Genomic DNA, 27,801 nt, shown 5'->3' with positions numbered 1-27,801 from the left:
TATATTTTACATTCGACTGTATGGAAAACTGCAACAAAGGGGATTCTTCTATTCCAGGTGAACCGCAAAAAAGATGATGAGATGATTATGCCCATTGTTTTTAGGCGCTATAAACAGACTTGATGTGGAATATGTGCTATCATAACTCACACTGATTAGAGGCCTGGCCTTGGTAGTTTGTCTGTGCTTCATGTCTTATCTCAGACATCACATTTCTCAGTGTCTTTGCAGCTGCTTTTGGGCAGAAGGAGGCGCCATACTGCCGAAATGGTTGAATTTGCACTTTCATCACACCGTGATTTTAGACAACTGTACTGGAATTTCAAAATCAGGGCAAGACAATTGTGTCATTTCAGAACGTGATCAGAAAGAGGACAAGCAAATGTTCAGGCACTGCAGATGATAAAAGTTTCCTCCTCCCCTTCTCCAAAGCCTCATCGGCTCTGCAATCACCATGGCAACAGACGAACAGCACTGAGGAGGAGAGAAATAAGGGTGTAGTTAGAAACAGCGTGGTGTGTGGAGAGGGTGAGATCTGGAGAGCAGCCGGTGAAAAGTGCATGGGATCGCAGCAGCAACAAGAAGTTAGAAGAGACGCACGAGTGAAGACATATCTGTGGCTTTTATGTTTTCATTTGACTTTCTCTTGCTGTCCAACATGTGGCTCAGTGTGGTGATGCTGTTCGTCTGTCTTCCCCGGACAGAGCTGGCTGAAGTTTGGACTCAACAACAAACAGGTGAGTTTGTGTGTTTCCTCCCTCCATCATCACTGTCTGTGACAGTTTTACTTTGTGAAGCATAATTGTTGTGGTAGTCTCTCCATTTTGCAGGATAAGTTAAACTTCTTCTGTATTGTTTTTTTTGTTGTTGTTTTAAAACAGTTTGTCGCTCTCTCTCTCTCTCGGTGCTATTTTAACTTACTGTAAACCACAGACCTTGAATAGAAATCTTTGTGGAGCAGCAAATGGGCATTCCACACTCGTTTCATTTAACACAAGAAAGTAATTGACCTAGTTTTACAATAAAATGTGTACAATAAAAATACCCTATTCCGCAAGCATGTGACTGAGTCTGAACTACACCCACAAACAGTCTGTGTCATGTTTAAAATTAGACTTTGTTTTTCGTCTTGCCTCGCAGCCAGAGTGAGTATAAAAACAGGCATTCATGCATCGACTTATTAGTTACTGTATTTCAGATTCAGAATCAAATGCAAGAAAGATGTTTTAATTTATCTTTGCTGATAAAAAAAGTTAGATTATCTGCATTATGAGTTCACATTTGTTGCATATGAAAAGCACCAGCAGTTATGTTCTTCTACAGATGGTCAGCTGAATGCGTTGACCTAACATGTCCTCCTCCTTTCCTCATCTTGCCAGCATTACATATACTGCTCATTTGTGAAATACGACTTAGGTCCTGTGAGATAGGAAATACACAAAACAACCGCTCAGCTGAATTTGAATGATGTAGCGGACACTGACCTCGGTCCTTTAGCCTCTTGTCTCTAAGAGGTTTACTTAACAAAGTGGCTGAAGCTGATCCAGAACGCTGCTTCAGCTGGAATAAGACTGAACTGACACTGAAGTTATGTCCAATTTGGCTTGTAATAACAAAACATAAAAATAATACAATTCATAATTCTATCACTTTTCTTTCTCTTTTTTTATTTTTGAAAAGCACGCTATGTGTGGGAAAATGTTTTAGCCTATACAGCCTATATACTCTGACACTTCCATCAATTGTTCTTATCAGACAATAAAGCAAAAATAACATTAGTTTCTTGCATGCAGGGATTTAGTTTCACCATAACTCAGTGCATTCCTGTTTTCTAAACTAAAGACTAGGAATATCTCTTGTATCATTTTATTGTTTTGTTATTTTTATATCCTCCCATGGGTGAGATTTGTCATTTTTTCAAGATTCTTGAGTGTTATTTATTAGGGGTTTTACAACAGTGATAACAACTCGGTTACCGGGCCAGATAAACACAGAGAGATGCTTCCTTGTGCTTATTTCCTTTCACAGGCATGAAGAACTATTTAAGCTTCAAGATAACGTCCCTTAATTCTAGATTAATCTTATTCTGTGGAAATAAATGCCAGAGTTGTGCATCTACAGTGCAACTCCAACTCCACTTCAGTCCATGTTTACTGCGGGTGATGCTGAGGCTCTAGCCTCTGTTCAGGAAGGGTGTGTCCTCTCAGACCGCTGTGAGCTGACCACTCACAGAAAAAGACAGCTAAATGTTGTGGTTTGGTAGCAAAAGTCTGGAGAAAGGTCAGAGTTTTAGCCAAAACATCTGCCCTTCCATTGCCTGTATTTGAAAAATGGTTCCTGTCTAAGGGTTAGGGTTAGGGTTGACTTAAACCTCATTATTTTCACCAGTGAAAGCTGCTCCCACTGTCTCACTGTCCAAATGTGAGGTGGATTTATCACCTCCTTAAATCAGTGTTGTTCTACTCATCGTTTTTTTTTTTGCTGTGTTGCACAAGATGAACAGTGTGAGGGTCAATTCTTCAGCATTTATCTTCAAACTGAGGCACCACCCTGCTTCTTCGAATAACAATGACAAGAATTGCTAAAACAAACCAAGGTCCATTTTAATTTTGATTAACTGCCTTTGTATTTAAGTGCGATATCAATGTGTTGCGTAAGCTCACAAAATTAATACTTTCATGCTATTAGTCAAGGTAGTTTTTCACTTAATGTGCTGTTTTGAATTTATGGCTATAAAATACTTGGCAGTGGGAGCAGAGTCTGATCCAATAACTCATATGGGATCGGAGTCATAACTGGTCTTCTGCCACTGATTTTAATACTAGTGAAAGGAGGAATGATGACATGAGCAGCTATAACTTTAACACACTTGACGCCTGCACCCATAGCAACTATTATAATCCAGGGTACATGTTTATCTGCTGCACTTCAAACCAAAACAACAGTGAGTCTCGCCTTACCTCATGGATGCCACAATAGGGCGGATCCAGGGATCACACATGTAGGTGTAACAAATGAGCAGCCACGAAGACACTGACGTACTGGTAGATTTAATCAAAGGGTGGAGGGTAACACCCAAGGACAAATACGCTCAGCTCCGAGCGACGTCAAGTACGGGGAGTCACTCCATTGTCAAGTGACGCACTGTGAGTCTCGGTTGCTGCAGAAGACATCGGTGATAGCAGTGGGTGAATACAGGCTGATGTTTAAAACAGGCCTCACCAGGCGATGACCTATGCTGCAGCGCTGGGGGTTTGGCACCGCGCAAAGTTAAGGGCGCAACAGGCCTGTGCTTCCCTCCCACACTCAGGGCAAGAAATGCAGGCATGAAATCAGCATCAACCAACATTTCACTGGTGTGTTAAGAGGATATCTGGGTCCTGGTGCCTCCAGGAATCTGTTTATTTTATGTTTACTAAATGTAGTGTCTGATTATTATTACCCATTGACCTTAATTAGTTCATTTTCTCATTAACATGGGGCTGATGAACTCATTGTGGCAGAGGTAGGTTCATGTATTCAGAAAGGAAGAATCTTTGCATGTCACTTTTTAACACCAATAATGTGTGTTATTGAGTAGGTTTTGGCTTTTATTTTCACTATTATTTGTGAGGCATTTCCCCCCCCGGGTAAGTGAATTCAAGTGCATGAGGTTTTGCGAATATCAAAATCTGGCTTTATTGCAAACATCTTATTGAACTCGCACCACCACACACCATCTTTATTAGGTTTGAAATGGCACGACACATTTCAAGACTGGTCCACATTACATTGTATTACAGTAGAATAGGTTCCAACTGGGCAAAGCAGACAACTGTGCAGGGGGGGCAAAAAAAAGTCCCAAATGTGTTCCAAATCATTTGCGTCAGCATAATTTGATAAACTGCAAATAGTTTGGTTTTGTTGTTTTTTTGTAGAAATCTGAACCCCTGGGAAGAACATTACAATCTCAGGTGGGTCTTCTATCTTGTGGTCTGACCCTGAAAGCAGGGAATGTAGCTTTTGTGGTTTATTTGTCTTAAGCCTGCCCCACACAAGAGGATATTTGGCCAGATTTGTTTTTAGAACAGATTATCTGGCCAAATTATCCTGTAGTGTGAGAGGTTAACAGAGACAACTTTAACAACATTGGACACATCAGTCTTCCCGATTTCAAATCGTTAAACACGGTTCATATTTATGAGTGAATTGTGTTGGGGGTCGTAAGCAGAACCCTACAATAAGCCAAGTTGATTTTGTCTTCTCATTCATGACTTCATCCACAGTTGTTTTGCGTTTCTCAGCACAAAACATTGCGCAGACAACAGCTATTAACTGACGACGACAACAGTCCACCTCCATGTCTCTTTATATTCTGAAGTCATGTTAAATCACGCAAGTTTCTGTGAGATCCCAGATCACTGTACTCTCCTCCCTGAAATCGTTTGATTAATTGCCAAGTGTGTGGTCCTGCATAATAAACTTTTCAGTTCCGTACCCCTTCAGATATTACCCCCTTCAGCCATGTAGCCCCTACTCCCGCACTTAAAAATTGTGTCTGTCTGTACACACAGCACTCACCACATAAAATCTCTCAAAGTCAATTATTTCTCACCAAAAAGATCTATTTAAATATTACCAGCATGTTCAATGAGCAACACCAGCACACCACCATCACCATATTTATTTTATATGGCAGTTTCTAAATGTAATCAGGCTGTTTGCAAATCATATTTACCCCAGTTTGGGAATCACTGGTCTACTCTAGATTAAAGCATTGAAAATTGGATACAAAGATGTGAATATTCTCTTTTGTGGGGCAGGATTAACATGCCTTAAAAATCAGTTAAATATCTTAAACTTGCAAATACTCACATTTTATAAGTTGGGGTAAATTGTTTATATGAGCATTTTCACACAGAAATTGATTATATTATCCATACGTGTAAAATGGCTTTAAAATAATTATAAAAAACACATTTCGGTCTAAGTAGTTTTTTTATGCCCAACGAGGGCTCAGGGCCACCATTTTGTGCTAGCATGTTTTCACATCAGCCACACCTGACAAACCAGCCAGAGCATGGATTGTTTTATTTTTAAAGCAAAAGCTTCAGTTGTCCTAATAAGACTTTGGGGGTTTATAGTAAGTGTTGGTCTGTCGTTGATATGACTAACTAAATATATCAAAAAGTTGAACAACTACGTTTTAACCAGCAGGTAAAAAATAAATAAATAAAACATCCAAACACGTGGTAGGAATGCTATCGCTAATCAATCAGGTCATTAATCATGGCCAGGTGTGTTTGTGTGCAGCATCAGTTAACACGCAAAAAGAACAACAACAAAAAAACGACAGCCTTTGTGACAATGAATGAACAAAATGTCAACGTCATTATTAGCTTATTTACACTTTCCACCTGGAATTTGTGCGTTTCCATTAACTGTGGAACACCTGGGTCATGAGCCGAGTTTGGGGTGATTAGTGCAACTTGGCAGGGCTGACAGCTAGCTAGCGTTAGCATGGACTGCAAACCAAGCTAACACAAGCCAGAAGACAAACGGACAACATTTGAGTCAAAACGGTAACAGGTGTTTGAGCGTGGGACTCCAAAACGGACCACATCAGGTCCGATGGACTCGCCCTGCTCAGTTTTAATCTGCTCAGTTCCGGAGACTCCCGACATGAAGACACCGGAGCAACAGAGACGAACTCTTCGCGGCAGCCGGGCTGACCACGGCAGGATTTCACGGTGTTTCTGTCGGGAAACTGAACGTGACGGAGTGAATCCCTCGGCTTTTTTTCCCAGGCTCGTAAACGTTACCGGCTGTACCGAAAACACCTCCTGTAATCTACTGAAAGCCAGAGAGGAGAAAACAGTAGACGTTGAGTACAGGAGGGAGTTCCGATGTAGGGTTAGAAAAGACACCCCGCGACCAGAGAGCGCTCTGTCGGGGCTTTATATAGTATGTCGTGACGTCATCGTCGTATCCCGTAATGTACGGAAAAAAAATCGACAACACATTACCGTAATAAAGAAAGAAAGATGCTTTATTTATTTATTTTTTTATTTTTATTTAATTTTTTTGGGCCTTTTTTGAAAGATGTTTTGAAGTAAGAACCTGCAACATTCGATATATGGAGTGGTTTCTACCAGCAGTACTAACAGCAAATACCAAGATATGTGAGTCATGTGCCAACACTCACATCAGATACATATTATTTTTCACTTCGTGCTATACTTGAATTATTTTACTGTTTTTGTGTTTTTATTCAACTGGGAAATCACATTGAGATTATAATCTCTTTTTCTAGTGAGGCGTAGTCTTCTCCATGTCTTTTGTCTGTGGGAGAAATCTAGATATTATCCTGATTTAAAGCTCAAATAACATTTGACACAAATTATTTTGGTGTGTGGTTGGAGTCCACAGTCTTGTGTGTTTTTAAAGTGTACTGCAGAAGATTGTCATTTTTTAAAATGGGCTGTGATGTTCTTAACTTTGGGAATGGTTGAGCTACATGATGCAATTTGGGGGGAACTCACACACACATGCAACATTGGTGTGTGCATGCATGCAGGGGCGCAGCTTGTGAACAGGCAAGGCAGGCAACTGCTTGGGGCCCCCTACACTCGGAGTCTGAGGGCTGTTTTTACTGAAATGTGCAGTGACCAGCCACATCCCCGTCCCCCTTAAACAACAATTGGTGATTTGCAATGACATCTCAGTAGGAAACCTCCCTAAAGGGGCCCCACCTCACGTTAACCTTTGTGAAGTTATCGTTCTGCAAGTTGGAAAGTGAAGAGGATTATTTACAGTGTAATGCATATCTTTTTTTACTCAGTTTATATAGTTTTTTAAAAGATATTTACAGTATTTTATTGTTCTTTACATTTATATTTTCACATACTTTTTAATTACAAGGTTTTTATTTCATTCATTTTGTTTGTTGGAACAGAATTTTTGCCTAGGGCCCCTACAGACTCTAGAATCGCCTCTGCATGCATGCAGTGAAGTAGCCTTGATACTCCTGTACACTGTCAGGAAACCACAAGCAAAACATTTATTGTTTGAACATTAGACATCAGTGTCCCACATATCTGTGGCATTAATCATCATAAATTCAATAATAACATTCTACCCTACTAAAAGATTAAGTGATCTGAGATAGAACTACACTTGTGCACCTCCTCTGGGCTCTGTTGGGGAAATCTAGCTCTTGGCGGGAGGCTAAGACCATCCACAGGGCAGTTCAGAGCGAGGATACTCCAACTGGCTGTTTCTCTAAGTTGCTCTGCATTCAGATTCCTTCAGGGAAAAAGTCTGTTACTCTAGCAGCAGCCTGTGCTGCAAAGAGAAAAAGAGTTATTAAATGTAATATAAAAATGTGCCTAATTGCCTAAGTTCATCTGTTGCACATGAAATTGTGTGAGACGAGGATGATACTTTTTTTTCCTGTGAATATTAGGTGTTGATACCAAACTATGTTTTCCTCTGTGTGGCCTCGCCGGCTGCTGATGTACCAAAGACCTACAGTTTGTAGGTGGCCCACGCCTAAAGCAGACCCTGCGTCCTAGACTTGATATAAATGTTCCAGCACTTCACACATGCATTTTCAACACTCTACAGAAAACCATAGTTCTAAAATAAACATCTTCTACAAAGGAACCCCCTGCGTCAGTGTGGCCTTTGAATCACTGCCTCTGTTCCCTGCTTTAAATATGTGGCTTGAAGGAAAACCAACCCACCCCTGTGTCTTACCGCATATGGTTTACATTGTTTGGATGGATTCGACAGTTCCTCAAAATGCTTCACTAAATGCTGCTTGTATTGTTTTCGTCTTCATTCAACAATGGATTTAACAGACAAGGCCACGACTGACAATGTCAAAAGCAAATCGTAATTCCTCGTTAGGCTGACAAACCGAGCTCTGAGCCGCAACTGTAAACATCATTCTTAAGAGTTTGAATAAATTAGTCATCGGTTTCACAACAGCGTGTGGTTCTGCTGTCCGAGCAGATAAAGTGAGCTTTGCTGTGTTTTTGTATCTGTGTTACTCAGTGAGGTTAGAATGTGAGCGGTAAAAATGCTAGTGCCACATCATTATAGCCCATAATGACTAGAACACAGTGCTAATCTGATACTTTTCATAATTTTTAATTTTTTTGACAGATTATTTGCACAGTGTGACCACAGAGGAGCATGACGAGATGACAGGAGGTGAGAGTCATCCTCACAGAGCACAGAGGTCGCCCTCAGGACACGCCTTGATAAGCAGGGGGATCTCGGCTGGAGAACTAACCATCGACACCCTTCCAGACAACATGACACGCGTAGTGGTGAGTGTTGCACCACAGTGTTTCTTATTAATATAATGGATTGTGACGTTTATTATGATTTGGGCTCTTGACATGTTCTGTTTGTTTTAGTTGGAGTTAAACACCCCCTCTATTTTTGGAAAGCAAACTTCACCTTTTTTTTTTCTCCACTCACTTATGACAGCATATGATTCAACTATGTGTATTATAGTGAACTGTTAATGACTGTATGACACAGTCACACCATGACAACCTCTGATCCCATGTGTTGTTCTTTCTGGAAGGAGGATTCTGGCAAGTATTACACATGGCGTAGCTTTGGCCCCGAGGACAAGCGCGCACAGGAACTGTGGGTAGACATGAGTGACGTCCGGCACGGCCAAGTTAGAGTCCATGGAATTCTGTCAAATTCGTACAAACAGGCTGTGGTGAGTCTCTCACACATAAAAAACACAAGCACCTCAACACATCATAATTATTTAAAGTTTTATTAAGGCAATGATGTAGGAAAGGGGGGTATAGCTCAGTGGTCGAGCATTTGACTGCAGATCAAGAGGTCTCCAGTTCAAATCTGGATGCCCCCTCTCACTTTAAACAGGTCAGATATGTCAAGCCAGAGCTGTTACTATAAATATCATCAGCACATTTGCCTTTTTGAACTTTCGCACAATACATCTGTTGAAACACCATAACGTGTTTATTTGTTGATGTTACTTCTACTTCTTTTGTAAGATGCAGTTTTTTCAGTGCAACACAGCAGAAAAATCCATGTTCTTCTAAATAACAGACAACTTGATATGATTTCCACATGGTCAATAAGCTGTGAAGCAGGTTTTTAGTGACAAAGCATTTTGATAAAAGTCAAGAGAAGCCTCCAATATCTTTCTCAGTAACAATGGTGTTTTATAACATATCCAATGTTCTTGGTGAGATTTGTATTGGTCATAATACAAACATTCTTATGTCCCCACTATACGTAGGCATAGGACAAACCAGGAGTAAAGATTTGTCTTGAAAGGGTAAAATGAATAGGGTAAAACTTAGTGGTCAAGCATATGACTGTGGATCAACAGGTCAGATGTGTTTGTGAGAAAATCGATTTCAAAAGCTTTCAATATGTTGCGTGAATGCATGCACAGGAAATGCAGGTCAGTGTTTTACAATTCGGCAGAATTTTAACAATAAATTATCTTTCAACACACATAATAAAATGTTCACAAAAATACAGCTACACAGACAACTGATTTATCCATTTCATTAAAATGAGAAATGAGCCTTTTCCCTAATATGTTAAGAACCCTCTGCTGTACACGCTACACAGTGCTGAAGTGAACCACATCAGCATTCACCTGGTTGTTGTTTTTTATCTGATAGAGAGATTTGCCTCACATCCACAATTAAATGAACTCTAAAATATATATACATGCATTTACTTGTTTTTATTTCTTTTGAAATATATAGGTGTTTATGGATATAATCATGTATAACCAATAAGTGGGTTAATCAGTAGTCAGATATTTTTGTTAATAATTACCAGTCCAACAGCCAGAATTGTTTAAGGGATTGTAGCTCAATGTCAAGCACTTGACTGAACTGAAAAGGTCTGAACTGATTTCACTACAAGTGTTTTGTTCGATGGACAGATGAAGAGGAACCAGTTAACAGCATCTGTGTTTTTAAATTATTACTGTGACCTCAATTCCTGCACTTTAAATGCCATGCAAACACTGTTATACACTGTTACAATACTGTCAAAATGAATGTTTGTAACATGTATCCTATATCTAATCTAATATTTACTATGACGTGTTCTGCAGACCTATTGGCCAAGTGACCCTTGGAAAAGAGATTTTAATCTCTTTTTTTTACCTGGTTAAATAAAGGTTAAATAGGAAAAAAAAAGGTTCCTCCTGTTTCTATTAATGAGTGAGGTTGTCCTATAACTGCTATACTTTCTCCCAGTACTTTGCAGACATACTGATCTCAACGCAATCTAAGTGTCCAGTTGCCTCTATCTAAACACCTGAAGGTACAATACTCTGGATGACTGAGAACCTCAACATACATCTCTCTTGTGTATGTGCAGCACACATGTAGTATAACTCAGTGGTAGGGTGTTAGACAGCAGATCAACATGTCCCCCGTTCAATGCTGGGTGCCCCCTGTGTGTGTGTGTGTGTGTGTGTGTGTGTGTGTGTGTGTGTGTGTGTGTGTGTGTGTGTGTGTGTGTGTGTGTGTGTGTGTGTGTGTGTGTGTGTGTGTGTGATCATGTGTCAGGAATCCTCTGCTGTGTGAACTGAGTTTGTGCTGAAAGCACATCTTTTCAATGTTGTGACAGTGCTGAAAGAGAGCATAGCAGTGCCCTTTTTTGTAAGATGCCTCAAATTCAGAATGAAAAATATAGATCAAGTCACATATTTGCATTTCTTGTAAAATGTGAATTTTGCGATGTTTGTAGATCTGCAGTTCTGTGAGTACATGAATTGAGTTTTGTGTTAAAAGGGATCCACTGCACTGGAAACCCAGAGTATGAACCTTTTAAACTCAGAGACAAGGCCATTATCATAATATTTCATCAATATGATCAAATAAATGATGCCAAAATAAGCACCAGTTATTTTCGCACAGGCCAGTATGCTAACACACTGTTTTGATAGCAAAATATGTTTTTGCAGGTTTCTTTGACAGCTAGTTTGTAAGTGGAGCACTATCAAAAAAGTAGTGTGTTCAACCAAAGTACACAGTTAACTTTTCAAATGATTTGTTATCGGGGTTACGCGTCATTTATTTTCAATCACATTTAACAGTCCAAGCAGGGTGGGTGTCACTTCAGATCAAGAGGTTCCCTTGTTCAACTCTGTGTGCCCCCTGCTTGTGAAAACATGCAGACTTAGAAGCTTCTATTCTATTCTGGTCCGGTGTAGTGCAGTCTAGTACAAACAGCGACGTGGCTTTTATATCCAAACGTTTCTTTATCATCTATAATGTATATAGAAAATCGATTTACTAAATTAGGCCTCTGACCAATTATTTTCTAAGAAATTAAGTCATATCTTTATCAGGAAAAACCTGTTTCAATTCAATCTTGTAAATAATGGCACATTTAAGAGATGTGTTGTGTTACTAGTGTCTTAAAACTGCTCTTCGACTTTTTTTTTGCACTGAATTTTGCATTAATTTGTTGTGTCTGTGAAGATTATCACATCTTTTTTGAATCTACTGAGCCAGATGTCAATTTTGTAGTTCATGAGCTGTGGTAATGTTTTACGTAGGGAGTATAGCTCAGTGGTAGAGCATTTGACTGCAGATCAAGAGGTCCCCAGTTCAAATCTAGGTGCTCCCTTTTTAAAAAAGTTTGTGGATATAAATCTATAAACCAAATGTCTTGGTTTCTACAATATTTAATGGAACTGAACTATAACGAGTATATTATGTTCTGTGTTCATTCACTTTTGTTTGAAATAATGCAGTGCCAAATTTAAAAACACAGTTACTGATTTTATTTTGTTAACGAGATCTAGCTCTGCCACATTGCGTGAGGGTGAGTCTATTCTTTCAGAAAATAAAGTATCACTGCTCTGGGACCTACATGACTGGGATATGTTGGGACATGCCAAGAGCTGCAGGCCTGCCAGCGAATGTCAGAACATCAACCTCTGTTTTCCAACACCTGGCACCTGTGCAGCACACACAGGTCACACATAATACATGAACATTGGTGGACTGAATCCAGGATTTCCCCAAGTTTATATGGAGTACAAGGGCTTTGTAGCAACGTCCAGTCGGTTCCTCCATCAAACTATAAACAAAGTTAGAAAAATATGCTTGCAGGTTGAGGAATCAGTTTGGGTTTATTTTGATACGGCTAAAAGCTCAAACGTCCTCGTCGTCTTTATCAGCGGTTCCAGCAGCTGAAGCTTTCCCACTCGCCCATTGATCCTGAAACTGATAATTTTGCAAACATATCTTCAGGAAAATATCTGCTCTTGGAAAGTTTGCAGCCATGTATGGCCAAGTTGTGTCTAGGTTTAAATTTGATCTTTGCAAAATAGTTACCTCAGCCTGGGAAAAATGTTTGTCACAACAAAGTGGCTTGAACGTTGTGCAGTATGAGTTATTATGACACAGTTGCAGGTCTTGAAGAAGCAACTGGAATGAAACCAGTGACACATAAGTGATAGATATTGAGGTGACAGTCGTGTTAGAGAGAGCACCGAGAGCCTTACACCTCCTTAAAGGCAGAGTTGACAGTAAACAGTTGGTGGTTAGAGTTGTGGTTTGTGCAAAGTGAATCTAATCAACAATACAGTGAGAGTTGACTGTTGAAACAAGTTTTCATTTAATAAAGTTCTCTTAGGTTCTCAGTCTGGTGTTCTGATTAGGATACACATCACCAAAGGAGAAAAACCTCAAAACATCAAAATCAGACACTGCAATTTGTCAAATGTTGTATGTACATTCAAATGTCTTTGTTTCTATCTGCTCTTTCTGCAGAGGGTCGCCCTGTCATTTGACTTTCCTTTTTACGGACATTACCTCAGGCAGATAACCATAGCAACAGGAGGTACATTTTTTTCATTTCTAGCAGATGCTCGATTGACCTTTGCAAAATATATTCAGAGTGTAAGTTGTACATGCAGTGTATCATTTTCCATCCGTATTTCTTTTAGGGTTTATCTTCACAGGGGACATCGCTCACCGCATGTTGACCACGACACAGTACATCGCCCCTCTAATGGCTAATTTTGACCCCAGCTACTCCAAAGACGCCACTGTGCAATACCTAGATAATGGTAAGATATAATTGAACATGTCCGTGTTACTTTTAGACTCCATTGTCGCTTGTTTGACGGGTTTTCCCTCCTCAGGTGAGATGTTTGTGGTCCAGTGGGAGCGTGTCAGACTCCCAGGCAAAGAGTCAGCAGGAGGCTACACTTTTCAGGCCGCACTTTACAAAACAGGAACCATCACGTTCAGCTACAGAGACGTGAGATGCTCTCTTTAACTCTGCAGCCTTTCAAAACCACTGATTATAGTTCTTTTTCTTATTATATGACGCATAGGTGGGTTATCTTTTTTTATGCTCACCAGATACCACTGTCATTGGATGTGATCGGTTCCGCTGAGCATCCAGTGAAGGTTGGTTTATCTGATGCCTTTATGGTCACATCACGTCCTACTCAAGCGCCAGGTCAGAAATAATGTCCATACATGTCCTGCTACATATACATTTCCATTTGAAGATGGCAGAGACTTTTGTGATTGAATTGCCAGCTTATTTCTGAAAACAGATTCCCAACAGCGGACGATATACGAATACCATCGGGTCGAAATAGACACGACAAAGATCACAAACCACTCTGCTGTTGAGTTCACTGCACTACCAAGTAGGTAAACCATTACCAAGTATATTAATAGCAAGAAATATGAATTTCAACCAAATGTTTTCTCACGTCTTGTGCCCTCCTCTCTGTCCAGCCTGTCTGCGACACGACAGCTGTGAGCTCTGCGTCTCGTCCAACCAAACCACAGGCTGTAGTTGGTGTCATGTTCTCCAGAGGTGTGTGAGGCATTCTCACGGCTCTGTTGTTAAAATAATACGGGGTTCCAGTGTTTGCATTCATGACACACGTGGTGTGTTTTTAGGTGTTCGGATGGTATGGATAGACAAAGGCAGGAATGGCTGGACTACACGTGTTCAGAGGAGGTACTGATGCATGTCATGTAAGAACACCTGCTAATGTTTATGCTCATTTTTTGAGACCCCAGCATCTTTTTTATTCTGTGTTGACAGAGCAAAGACATGACCTGTGAGGATTACACCAGGGGTGACAGCCACACTGGCTCCTCGATCACACCAGAGATTGAGGATGTGACACTTTTGACACCTCTACAAAAAGGCTGTGAAAGTGATGGTGAGGCTGAGCTATTTTTCCTTCTAATATTCTTTTTTGGGCTTCTGCCCTTTAGTGGTTGCACATCATCTGCCTCCATCTTGCCCTATCCCTTGTGTCCTCTATTTTAGAGCTCATTTTCACGTACGGCACACTCTGAACGTTGAATTAGAACAACTAAAATGATTTGCTTCTGTCTTTTCCAGATGACACCAAACATATATTTAAGACAAGCAACGGTGAGTTAATATCTGTATTTGTCTTAATACATGAGGGGATTTCATTCACCATGCATCTTCATTCTTTTTAATACAGATGTGAAAACGGATTCTTCAGTTAAGAATGAAGGGTTTGTAAACACAGGAGTGATAGCTGGACTCGCAGTGGCTCTCGTGTTACTCTTGGCTCTGATACTTGTCGCTCTGTACATCAACTGCCATCCTAATGTTGCGTCATCACTCTACCTCATTGAGGTGAGCGCTAAATAGAAAACACCTCCGACTCACTGGCATATACGGTATGACCTCGTCACACATCTGTAATCCATTTGTTTTTACTGTTTGTTTCTTAAGCGACAGAAGAGCTACTGGCCTTCACTGAAGTTTCAGAAGCAGCAGTCCGGTTACACAGAAGTGGACGAAGGACATGAGAAATACAGCATTGTTGAAGCCGGGCCCTGTTGAAGACACAAATAGAAACCTGGAATATATTTGCATTGGACCGATCTCTAACAACATTCAAAGACAGACACTTTGTCCAAAACCAGTTTGACCTTTGTATTCAGTTTATGTTTTTTATAAGCCGCATTGCAAAATGGATGAGATTGCTTTGATTGTTTTGGATGGTTATAGCAAACCACAAATTTAGCTCTCTATTTCAATAAATAGTAGGTGGATTTCACCTTTTATACTGACTGCACAGAAGAGTGGAATTCATGCTGCAACTTTGGAAAAATACATCAGGTCAGTTGTTTTACATTGAATAAACAAAGGGCTTCAGTGTGTCAGTTCCTGCTGCTTATTAATGATGTTGATCTTTTTAAGTTCCACCTTTTGTTCCTGATATCTGCTAGTAAGTCTCATACTCTGGTTCTGTTTTTTTACTATTATTATTATTATAGGTTGTATTTTTGGCCATGTTTAACTGTGAGCAGTAGTTATACAAAAATATATTTAGGATTTTGATTACATTTCCGGATGTATGTAGGTTATGACCTGTGGAAGAAAATGTTATAATGTGGTGCTGATCTAAGTAGTGATCCGTATTCAGGAATGTATCGACACTTGCAGCCTTGGCAGAGGTTTGTGCTCGTTCTCTGGGTTCTTTCTCTTTGGTTTGATGTTGTAAAACATCACAAAGGGTAAAGCCACAAGGGAGACGTCATGTACACTCAACAGCCACTTAAGTAGGTTAAATGTAAAAAGTCTGGTTCAAGATTCTGTGTGTGCAGATATGGTACTTTGCATACTTGTAAAGGAGGGTTATTTTAGATAGATGAGTAACTGTTACTGGTGCCTTTCTTTCATTTCAAACCAGTCTGTCCATCCTCGTCAGGGCCTCTGCTCCTGCCTCGCTGCCAGACTCTCTCTCCCCCTCTCTTGTGTGTGCAGTTGCCAGCGTGGAGTCAGGTGTGTAGCAGCCAGGCGACCAGCTGTCATGCATCCTCGTCAAGCTCTGCTTACAAATACACAGTTCCTCCTTCAACAGGACGCTCTACTGTTCTCCCCTGCTTCTTGTCCCTGACCTGACACCTCTCTGAACCCAGCCAACTTAGTTTTGGAACTTAGCTCCATTACTTCATATCCCTTAGCCCCCTTTTCTGGACTGTGTGCTCTAAACACTCCTGCTAAACCGTTATTACTAATAATTTGCATTAAATTTAAGTGTTCTTCAATACAGCCTGTCTTCACCACCTGTAGTGACTATTCTCCTCTAATCTCTGGCATCAATAGAGCACCTTTGCCCCAAAGAAGTGGCTCCTTCGTTTGAAATGTGCTCTTTTTCTGACCGTTCTCTGTGAAATGAAATCTGGAGACTTTGTGCATGATAATCCCAGTAGGTGTAGTTTCTGAAATACTCACACCAACCCGTTATGCTTCAACAACAATGCCATGTTCAAAATTGTACTTCATAAAGTGGCATGTAAGTGTTTAGATATACAGTACCACCGTGCAGTCAGCAGGTGTCGCCCTAACCAAATGCATCACAAGGACATAAAGTGGGACGTGCAGTGAACGTGGCAGATGTGTAAAATGTGATTTTGGATCCCTGAATTGGTGAAGTCCCAAAAACCTGCAATAAACCCGGATGAGTGCATGAGTTTGCTATGCAAGCACAGATGGTGTGAGGACAGTGATGTTTTCTTTCCGCAGTTCACTACAGTGGGACGCTTTCATTAGTTGAACCACGCATCAAACTCAGATTCAGATGCATATGTACATTATAAACACGTTCTTGTTCGTAATAATGAGACGTTTCTTTCAGACATAGATACATTTGAACCTCTCTCACACATTTCGCTTCTTCCCCTTCTGCTGCTCGGACACGCGCGGACGAGACAGAGAGGAAGGGAGGGGGGAGCCGCGAGAGCGCGCTTTCCGTGTCTGGTTAGTGGACTGACAGCCAGCTGTGTGTGCAGCTACAACGACAACAGCAACCTCCTGGATTTGCCACTCACAACTAGATTAGTGTTGGCCTACTACTGATATATGATCGTGAACTATAGCTAGTTTTTTTAATACTCGACGGCGCACGGCTACAGTGAACGGCATCGGCGGTTTCCGCGCTAACTAGCACAGACGAGCATTCCTCCAACATGAATCCGGAGTGTGGCAGATGTAAACAAATCGTTTACCCCACGGAAAAAGTGAATTGTCTGGACAAGGTAAGAACGCGGTTAAACCGGCTCTCTTTCTCCCCTTTTTCTTCCTTTAATAAAAACACCCCACACGAGTCTCGCTAACCATGCGCTATTGAACGGACTTGTCCCCGCTCTCCTAAAATGAGCGATTTGACGTATTTTTTGTGAATGAATTGAACGCACCATGAGAGGACAGGTATTTCGCTAGCTACTATAGCAAGCGGCTAGCTACCGTCCCTGGGAGGCGATGGCAAAAGCGGAAGAGAACACGTATATCTCGAATAATATGCTAATTTGGTCACTTTATGTATTTACATTTAAGTGAGTGTATATATATAAGGCTGACTTGAGACTGTGGTTTGGTTTTACCCTTAACTCGCAGTGTTTCCGACAGTCGAGGCATGTTGGGGCCTGGCTAAAGGAAACTGATATGTAATACCTCCCCACATATTCGACAAAAAAAATCCCGCATAAGGCGATTTCTCGTATAAATATCCAACAATAATGATGTTTTACAAAGAACATTGAAGTCAGACAACCATTCATTTAATGTCCACCCCTGTTGATTTCAGCGTGGATTTATGTCTGTGTCCAATTCACGAGCTAATCCAAGTCAGGGATGATCAGTTTCTCGTCAAAGGCTGTGAACTAATCTCAGTCGAGGTGGTAATCTCATCAATTGCACCCACAGTGAATTTGTCAGTCATCAAAGTGACACAAGGAAGAACTTGAGAAAGCACAGTCCACCAAGGCCACCCTGTTTCTCACACTCCCTTATCTAGCAGGGTTAGTATCGCAGGTTACTATTGTTTTTTGGAAATACAATTCTTAAATCTGTTTCTAGATTACCACCAAAATGTAAACTTTCCTTTCTTGTACCTTCTACATCCCCAGAAAATGTAATACAAACATAATATCATTGGTAGAGATAATACTTTGGTGTTACACTTCTTGTTCCATCTCAGAATTGGGGCAGTTAAATGAGACCATATTGTACTTATTTGATGCTGCTGTTCTCATTTAGACTGTAACTTTGCATCAAGATCAAGCACAGCACCACCAACTTTAACTACCAAAGTGGGTGGAGTCTGCTTTGCCAGATATATGTTTACACAGTTTTACAAAAGCATGGTTTGGGGCAAGGAGATAATTCATCTAATGGACGTCTGAACAGTTATTGAAAATCAATCCTTGTTGAGATGTACTTATCTGCTGGGGTTGACGGACAAGGAAGGTGGAGAAAGAGCACATAAAGCACATTATCTAAAGTAGCATCAGCTCTTGATTGGATGCATTATGGCTCTGCTGCGGTGATGTGCTCTTGAATGCACCATGACCGATGTTTTTCCAAACTGCTCCAGGCTGGAAGTGATTTATCTCAGAAGAACCCCTCTCTAGTCTACGCACAAGCAAATTCACTAACATTACAAGATGTGTAAGCCTGCGAGACGCCTGGTATTGATATGAACCAAATTGCCACAAGTACTCAGAGAATGTGCTGGGGAATCTGGCCTGTAGCAGTGCATTCCAGCAGACACTCCCATAAAACGTGCTTTGTCAGAGGCCCGTTGTACTGTCTCCTCTCTCTGAACCACTTACAGCAGAGTAGCCTACCGTCTGTCTCTGCTGCCATTCTGCATCAGTGCTCACCCCTTCAGATATGCCAAAACACCCCACCCCCACCTCCACCAACCCGGCACACATGCACGTTTTCGTTCCCGTTTGTGTAAAGCAACCGAGGCGATGTTGGCTGAGGATTTTTCCACATGCTAGGCTAGCTCGGGTGAAGGCAGCAGAGTCCAGCGCTGCTAAATTGGTACTCTCCGATGATGAATATCTTTACCTGACAGTCCTCCTCTACAGTATAATACACCTCTGTGCAGAGGCTGAGCCACAGAGGCTTGTGTGTTTGCCAGCTTCATTCCACTAAAGCAGGGCTGGGCCCAGTTTAGGGGGTGGGTGGCTGAGCACATGCAAAGACAGGAAGTGAATTTTAGTTGAACATTAGTGGCACTTTTACCTTCTTTTTTTTAAGCTTCCCCTTGATACATGAATGCCTGTTGCATGTAAGGATTTTACAGCTGCATTTTTAGCTTAAAGATCAGCCTTGTATCTGTCACAGTAGATGTATTTTTATGCTTGTTTGACCTTTAATTGATGACTGCTGTTGAGCTGCAGCAGATAAAGCTTATAGCAAGGAAGTAGGCAGGAAGACAACATTATGTTATATACCAGTTGTCTAAAAAGCAAGTCCCGTTTGGTTTATGAGGTGAAATGATTTGTATGCATGTCGCTTTAAGATTACCAACCATTTTCAGCATTCAGGAAGTTTGTATATTCAAGATAGATTGAGAGATTTGTTTGGAGTGGTTAGGCGTAAAGCTAATCTCTCAACGCTCTCGTCTGCTGTGTCTGTGTACTCATTAGCTCCATGTGCTGTCTGCATTACAGAGACACAGTCTACCAACATCACTGAATACGATCCATGTTCAGTTACAGTAAAATATCCGCCAACATGATACGATGGCTGGACGTATTTCAGACTTCAGACTCATGATTTCACTTAAAATAAACCATTAGTAGAGAACTAAGTCATGCTGGTTAAATCCTTATCATATCAGACCATAGCAAATCATGTCAAACCAGCTTGATTGGCAGTTGATATCTAATAATATAATGTTGTGCATCGAGCATTCTGTGCCTTTTAAATCTCTTTTCCAATGGAGACCAAATGTCATATTAGGATTGAAAGATGTTCACATTATTTCCTGATACAGTTGGCATTGTGGGTAGCTTTATTATTTGGAACATACTGCAGTTGTTTTACATGTTCTCATCTGTTTTGAATATATCGCTCGCTGATGTGTGTCCTGTTTCAGTGTGGTCTTTCTGGTTATGGAGTGTGCCCCAATTGTGCTGCTACTGCCTTTCAATTCCAGGAAATTGCTCAAAAGGGAGGTTGAAGTTTAGACGAGTGCTTTTCACATCGAGTGGCTCTGTGCTTTCTTAACTGTAAGCAACAGCTTAAACAACAAGACTGTGCTTATAAGCAGTCAATTTAAATTTGGATATAATGGCTCTCACATGAAATCACAAAAGCTTTACCTCATATTACATGGTGTTGTGACTGTATTCTTTATAGATTAAATTTCTTTTATATTCTTCAACCACTGAACAGTTCTCTGCAGACATTTGAAGTAAAATCATGAATATTTTCACAGTTTTGCCCTCTCATGGATTAAATGGATGGGATTTAATTGGGTTGATATTTTGAATTTGATTCATAATTGTAATTGTCCGGTTATTTATTTATCGGCCAAATTTTACAAGTGATGTATTTTTGTTCCCAGAAAATGTTTCTAACTCACTAAAACTAAATGTTTTGTAAGTGTTTTTCTTAGTTTTTTGATGACCTTTTTCATGGATTAAATATGTATTATATATTATATTTTGATAATACTGTATATCATTTCATTGAAGTGCAGACATAAAAGGTAGATTGGAGAGACCGACCATTAGTGTTGTGCAGTGACTGGCTACTGAAGTTGAGACTTAATTTTGTATAATTTATTATATTTTATCAGATGGAGGGAAAAAGAAAATCGACTAAGTCTATTGGACAAAAGAAATTGGCATCACCCATTGAAACTCCCATTTCGATGGACCTGTGTCTGAACATGTTTCCCCTAACCCCAGTTGTTGAGGAACTAGTCTACCACCTTCATACTGCATTTATCCAGATTATTCCGAGTGCTGATTCATGTTGTCCAAATTCTAAAAGAGGTGAGAAAATCTGTCCAGCCGCCACCCATTGCCTTGCTTTGATGACTCAGAGTCACAAACATGCATTCACGTCAGAATCATCACACCACAGTGGCCAGGTACTTCTCCTTTGTGCATTTTTGTCAGGGAAAAACGGAACAAGTGCATCAGCTCTGTTTGTTTTCCCAATATAGTATTTTTTCTTTTATTTTTGCTACAACTTCCATTAAGATAAAACGGAAGACATGTCTCCCCCATGCGATTTTGCGTGATCTGTTATAAGGCAGAACAGTTTTGACATTTCACTTAGTTGTGTGTGCGTGCGTATTGAATTTTTTCTTCTGTTTTCATGATCTTTAAATTATTTTAATCTATTTTATGTTATTTTATTGTATTTCATTTTTTAGGTTTTTACTCATGTGTTTATGTACATCACTTTGGTCCACTGGGGTTTGTTTAAAGTGTTTAACAAATAAAGTTGGATTGGATTGTTAGGTGCACACCTCAGTCTGTGGTGTTTTGGAGAGTGTGTCAAGTGCATACTCTGTTCTTGTGTAGTACGTCTGTTCAAATCACAGCGTCTCTGCTCAGCAGCAACAGAAGCCTATGGCTTTGGTGAAAATTGAAGTCATCAGGTAGTCTTATAATTAACCATCACGCATTAATGGCCTAGAGTTTCCTCTATTAACACCAGCCAGATGTTGGCACTTTGTCTTTAGGCATGTTCTGTCTCACACAAGAATAATCTTTCACACTCTCACACAAACAGAGTTAGACGCTGTAATGGGCCACTCGATGCGTTTGTGTCTCTTTTGGTATTCATCTTCTACTGTTGGTTTAGAGAGATGGTTTCAGTCTAAAAGCCATAACAGCATATCAATCTGTGGTCCTAATCAGCCTTTAAATGTATAAAATGGTGGTTTTGACTGAAGTTAATTGCTACTGATTTGACCAAGAGTTCTTAGTCATTTCATCAGGGTCCCACTGGATGTCCTTCAGGGTTACATGGTGCAAAATTCCTCTGATGCTTAATTGGGTGGTTATTACCAGAGGACTAGAGTATGAGTCATTCAAACACTAGATTGCCAGATTATTTAACAGTTATTATAAAAGTTGTTTGATGAATCCAAGTGTGTTCATGTTTTCAAACATATTTACTTCCAATTTCTTATTTATAATCACTTGCAATTGTCTTTGGTGGTAGTAAATTAAACAGAATATCTTTGAGTTTTTGAGAGTGTTTATGGAATATGCAGTGCACATTTCACTGTTTCCTGACATTTTATTAACCCAATGTCTAATCAATTAAATTGATCATGAAATGTGTTCACTTGCAGCCATAGTTATCAGTAAAGGTCAAATGACAACAATGTTTTGCTAAATGTGTATAACTGTTGTTAGTGGACCAGAACTAGTGAGTAATGTGCCCTTTAGATTACAGATTAATGTTGACACAGGAAGTGGTTGACATGACAGGCCTGCAGCATTTTCAAGCCTTAAGCCGGCCACCTAATTGTCTTCTATCAGTCTGTTGTTGGTATGTGTGGTCAGAACATCACCAACCATCACTCATCGTGTGATTTCAGTGCATACATGCAGTCTGAAATCCCTCTTATAGCTGCAGGGTTACTGTCCAGGCCAACTTGTTTCTGGTGCTCACCAAAAAGGAGCTGTGAGCCTGACTGAGCATTTTTGCTCCCGATAGGCTGAAATGCATGCATCACACGCTGAGACACATAACCTACATGGAGTGGTGTATACACATGTACAAAGACACAGTTATCATAGTTTCACCCACATGTGTACACATTGACTAGCGCTGTGTCCTTGAGCTGTGCTGATGCAGAGAGACGGTGGTGTGTGTGTGTTTTTTTTTTGATGGGTTTCTTTATTTCTAGAGCTCTGTCTCTGCAGTGTCCTCATTTTCCAGCTGACTGTCAGACCTGGTACCTGGGCACCCAAGAGCCAGGTTTTCTTGGAACAGGACAAGGCTAACTGCTGGATAGACTCGCTAACAAAAAACTATGGGCAGTTTCTTACCCCACATCTCCCTCTTTGTTTCCCTCTGGCATGCAGTCATCTGATGCTAGATCCCATAATAAGGGACTGAATATAATCCTCCCAAAAACCAGCTATTCAGATTGTGACTTGCCTAGGTGACGAGCAAATGGGTGGTGGTTCATTCTTGGCACTAGGTCATGCATGGGCAATGTTATGAAATTGTATATTGGATGCTTCCTCTGTGACCACATTAAATCAGATTTGGTTTTCACACTATCATATTTGTTCACAAGAACATGTTTATTTTTCATACAAATATGACTGTAAAGTTGTGTGCTGCTGAGTGAAACAAAGCTCTAATCTACTCGCGCTTCTGTAAAATAATATCAGTTTTTAACAATTGAAAAAGCTAAATCCTTTATGTTAATTTGGCATTAGCTACTTTTAAATCTATGTTTAGGTGCTGAGAAGTGTGAAACTGCACCGGGTCAGTGGATTTCAGCTGAGAAGGTGGGCTGTAATGTGTCTTGGAGATGGATTGCGTTCGTACATGCTCAGGAATGTGGCTCCACGTTGTCCGCAAACCAACTTTGAGTGTTGTGTTTGTGATCGGATCACTCTGGACTAAATGTATTACCAAGTTTGAACGTGGCCTGTGTTTCACTTACCTGCATGCATTGGATATTATCGGGGTGATATACATTCAAATGCTTAGCCATACATGTAGAGAATACACCTGCAAGAAGAGTGGAGAATTGGAGTCGTCCTTTGAAATCGAGAGGGAAGTGTTTAACTTTTACTATTGGCAGTAAGGTCAACTGTGGACACATGCAGCCCTGCCGGCTTTCAAATGAGGCCTGAGCAATCTTAGAGCGGTGTGTCTGTTACTTCTATCTAAGGGGCAGCCTAGAAGGTTTTTATCCATGTGAAGGTGGAAAGATAATGAGGGTTTTCCCAGTGGAATGTGGGTTAGCAGGTTGGATGAGGCTTAGGAAAGGTTTTCTTAACAGTTGAGGCTTGGTCTCTGGAACGGACCTCAGGTCAGTGTTTGTTTTGAAAGCAACACCAAAGTCCACAAACGGCTGATGGACTCACATTTACCTAAAGATAATTTGCATTTACACAAATCCTCTGCAAGCCTTACACATACAGTTTTACCTTTTTATTACAGATCTGGAAAATGAGAAGTAGGTGACTGTAACAGATTATAGTGGTGGAGATACTCGCACCATACTGGGCTGCTGCCACAATAGTAGATGCACCAGTCAGCCACCACAGCTGCAAGTCAGCTGAAGCTACAGGAAATGGAATCTGTCTGCTTTATACTGTTGTTTGTAATGGGATTTGCTATTGCAGCACTGGCCAGAACAATGGCGAGGGAGAGCAGTGGAAAGAGTAACAGAAAGTGTCCGTCTGCAACTCCCCCAGGCCTTGATCTGACTTGGATGTGGAGTGTGTTTGGATGTGGATCACAGTTCTACTCCCCAAGAGCCCGGACTTGGTTGTTTCTCTTTTATTTTTATGAACATCACAACAACATTGCTGCCTCACAGCAACAAAAACCTGTGTTAAACACACAGGCTTGTCTTTTGTCAGTGCTTACCACTCTGTGTGGTCCATTACATCCAGACAGAACTGACAATGCTGCTCTTAAGACCAGCCTCAAGCCATATTGTATGCCATTCACTAATGGAATGAATGATGTCTGAGGTGAAATGCACATTGTGCTGCCTGTTTGGTCACGTTTCCATAGTTAGTGCTGCGTCCTCTGTCCATCTGCAGCTTCCACAAACATCAACATCCTCCTGATATCTAGTCAGCTGTGAATCTGTGCTGTAACACGTGCTGTGCTATCAAACACTTACCAGTGCATGGAGAAATTATAGATGGTTTTTTTTTCTTCCTGACAGCATCACTAATGTGTTACCCTGTGGAACCAAACCTTCATGATGCTGCATACGTTTATAACCCATACGAGATGTTAGACTTTGATGTGCCGTTTTAACCTCTGTTTTGAATCATAATTGTGTGTTGTTTGTTTATGAGATTAGTGTTTTTGTGTGTGGGCAATTGGTGTAGAAAGTGATAAAGAGTGGGTGAAAGAATGAGGGATGCCGGAGCACCCGAGGCCATGTTAATAAGGACTCACTCTTTCTTTCCCTCCCATTATTTCTTTCCCTCTCCATGTCTTTGCACTCCTCCCTCCCTTCCCTTGATGATAGCAGGAGCAGCCAGATCATTGCTTCACATTCTGGCGCTTTCTCTCTCTTGCCCACCCCTCCCCTGCTTGCTCCCTTCCTCTTGCGCTCTCCAGCTCTTTCCTTTCATGTTTCCTCCCTCCCTCCTTCCAGTTTTCTCCAATCCTCCCTCCCTCAGTTCTTCTTTGAAACCTCAGGCCACAGATCAGCCCAGTGCCAGGAGAGAAAGGGGAAGGAGGCGAGAGGGTGTGTGGGAGAAAGGGTCGTGAGGAAGACTGAGGCACAGCCTCTTGTGAAGATGGACAGTGAAGCAACAGAAACTTGTAGGCCTGCAGAGATGAACAGAGGGAGTCAAAGGGTGGCTCTCAGATTGAGCACCGTCTGTTGCTGTGTATGCACAAAACACAGTCTCATTTTCAAGTATAACAGCCAAGATCTCCGTCTAATAAGGAACAGATTAGATGGCAAAAATGCATATGGATGCTCGACGGTCACAAACGTAACAACTCTTCTGTCTTCCAAACCATCGAGTTTGTTGGTAATAGAGGAAGTTGTGTTTTTGTAACTGTCCATTGTGGGTATTTTCAAACTGTTTCCACATTGCTTCACCTTTTAACAGTCAATCTTTTTCCTGTCTCCGTCCAACATGTTTGATTAAAATTACTTTTAATTCATTTAATTTCCCTGTGGGTTTTGGTCTATGTGTGTTATTGTGTGTTTGTGATTGGTATGGTCTCCTATTGTGGGAGACAGGTGGAATCAAATGTCTTGGATCTAATTTCTCTCTCTCTCTCTCTTTATTTTTGACAGTACTGGCATAAAAGATGCTTCAGCTGCGAGGTCTGCAAAATGACTCTAAACATGAAGAATTACAAAGGCTTCGAAAAGAAACCATACTGCAATGCGTAAGTTGTTCCTATCTTATCATTTCAGGTTTTATGCAACACTGGATCAGCGTTTATCCCACAGACACTGGCTGTAGTGTTTAATCTGTCCACAAACTGAAATAGGACTCTCTAACTGTGTGTGTTTGTGTGCATGTTGCAACCCAACTACGGCCCCTCTCCTCTCTCCCTCCTCTTCTGTTTATCTGCGTCTATTCCAGCTCCTCCCTCAGAGAGCAGGCCTATATGTGGTGTGGGAAAGTGCCTCAATTCCTCCTCCTCCTCCATGTTGGGGAAAGGGGGGGGGGTCAACAAAGGAAATTCCTAAAGTTCCTCTACAGTGACACAGGCGGACACTCTGAAAACTAGCATGTCCACTCGCGCTTCAGCACATTCTCTCACACTAAAGGCTCATCAGGAATCCTCCTCTCCCATTACTTCTAATGATTTCTCCTCATCTCAGTGCATGTTTGTGAGCATGAGTGCATGGCCTGAAAGGGAATGCAGAGAGAAGGCGTTGCTTCGTGTTTTGACAAGCTCTTTTTTTTTCTCTCTCCCTGAAATGGCACTTTATTGCTAGGGAATTAAATCAAGACTTGTCAGGCTATCATTGTCATTTTGTACTCTCGTGGAAACTCCATGGTAGCAGACTCGCTTGTGGTTTGCCATTTTCTATAACATTTGGCTTCCATTATGATTAATTCCAGGAGCAAGTTACTTGTCTCAGGCCTTTAGTGAAGTCAGTAAAATAACATGACTGAATATTTGTTTTTGTTTTAAAGAAAAGAGCCATTTCATGCCTTGGCCCATACAAGTGCTCCCTGATTACAAATGTGCATAAATGTACAGGAGAGATATTTTTGTCTTATTGTATTCATTCAAATGTGACTTTGGCTCCTCAACATTTACCAATGTTTCACATACATTCAGTTTAGAGCTGCACCTAACAATTATTTTCTTGTCGATAATCGATTAATCTGTCCAGAAAATGTTAAAAAATGTTGCTCAGTGTCAAACCTGGAAAAGACGATGTTCTTGAATGTCTAGTTTTGTCCACAAACCATAAAGATTCAGTTTTTTAAAGATTGTCGGATTAAAGATTTGTTATGTGGAGCAAAGAAACAAAGAAAATATTCACATTTAAGAAGCTAAAACAGTCAGAAATCTACTTTTGATAATGAAAAAAGTCCAAACTGATTAATCGATTATCAAAATAGTTGACGATTAATTTAGTAATCGATTAATAATTGATGAATTGTTTCAGGTCTAATTCACTTATTGCCTTCATTAAAAACACTGGTGGAACATAATTGATGTTTTTATTATTATTTGAGTAGCTAAAAGTTGCAGACCTATGCACATCACATTGATCCTCCTTAGTCGATCTTTGCCCTCACTTTCATACACAAGCACAAAAACACACCGACAATGAACCTTCCTGTTAATCGCCGCTCCATGTTCATACACATGTTGATGTTAATTCCTGTGAGAACTGTGATACTAAGACTCAAATTGCTCATCCAGCCGAGGCGCACAGACTTTCTTGACCACAGGTTTTTAGCAGATCAGGGAACCTCGAGAGGTATTTGGTCAGCTATCCTGTAAATCAGTTCTGGATATTTCAGGGTTTGAACCAGTGTGCTGAAGCAGCAACAGAGGGTCAGGTGGGGTTAGCTGTAGCTAATGAGATTTAGGAGAAGAGGAGGAGGAGGAGGAGGACAGCAGCCATCAAGCTGCTGTGGGGAGAGACAGTTAGGTCAGAAACAGGTGAGAGCACACAAAAAAAAGAGTTGTCTGAGTTACCGAACATGTAGCTAACACAACGTGCAAGCAGGGTGTGGCTGATAGATTAGGTGTAGCCCCCATCCCCACAATGATTTACTTTCCTCTGGCAGTATGTTCGTGATG

The 27,801-nt window shown here is 40.8% G+C and overlaps 2 protein-coding genes across 4 annotated transcripts in view; both read left to right on the top strand.

Moving 5' to 3' along the window:
• Positions 1-658: 658 nt before the first annotated feature.
• Positions 659-14,871, top strand: LOC310932542 (plexin domain-containing protein 1-like; the record flags this gene model as incomplete). Its single annotated transcript, XM_083895868.1, has 14 exons — positions 659-737; positions 8,149-8,315; positions 8,579-8,722; positions 12,789-12,858; positions 12,965-13,087; positions 13,163-13,281; positions 13,386-13,485; positions 13,586-13,681; positions 13,773-13,854; positions 13,941-14,001; positions 14,089-14,209; positions 14,395-14,427; positions 14,504-14,661; positions 14,761-14,871. The coding sequence occupies 14 exons, from the start codon at positions 659-661 to the stop codon at positions 14,869-14,871; spliced, it is 1,464 nt and encodes a 487-aa protein (XP_083751994.1).
• A 1,970-nt stretch (positions 14,872-16,841) lies between these two features.
• The window catches only part of lasp1 (LIM and SH3 protein 1), a 28,832-nt gene continuing 17,872 nt past the window's right edge, over positions 16,842-27,801 (top strand). For all 3 annotated transcript variants that reach the window (XM_083896140.1, XM_083896139.1, XM_083896141.1), the window contains exons 1-2: positions 16,842-17,072; positions 25,820-25,914. In XM_083896140.1, the coding sequence (XP_083752266.1) occupies positions 17,004-17,072; positions 25,820-25,914 (164 nt within the window). In that variant the 5' untranslated portion in view covers positions 16,842-17,003. The remainder of the gene's footprint in view (positions 17,073-25,819; positions 25,915-27,801) is intronic.

Source organism: Microchirus variegatus (genome assembly GCF_963457635.1).
Source record: "Microchirus variegatus genome assembly, chromosome: 10".
In the NCBI taxonomy this organism is placed as follows: Eukaryota; Metazoa; Chordata; class Actinopteri; order Pleuronectiformes; family Soleidae; genus Microchirus; species Microchirus variegatus.
The sequence above is the reverse complement of the archived record's forward strand: the minus strand, read 5'-3'. Positions and strand labels throughout refer to the sequence as shown.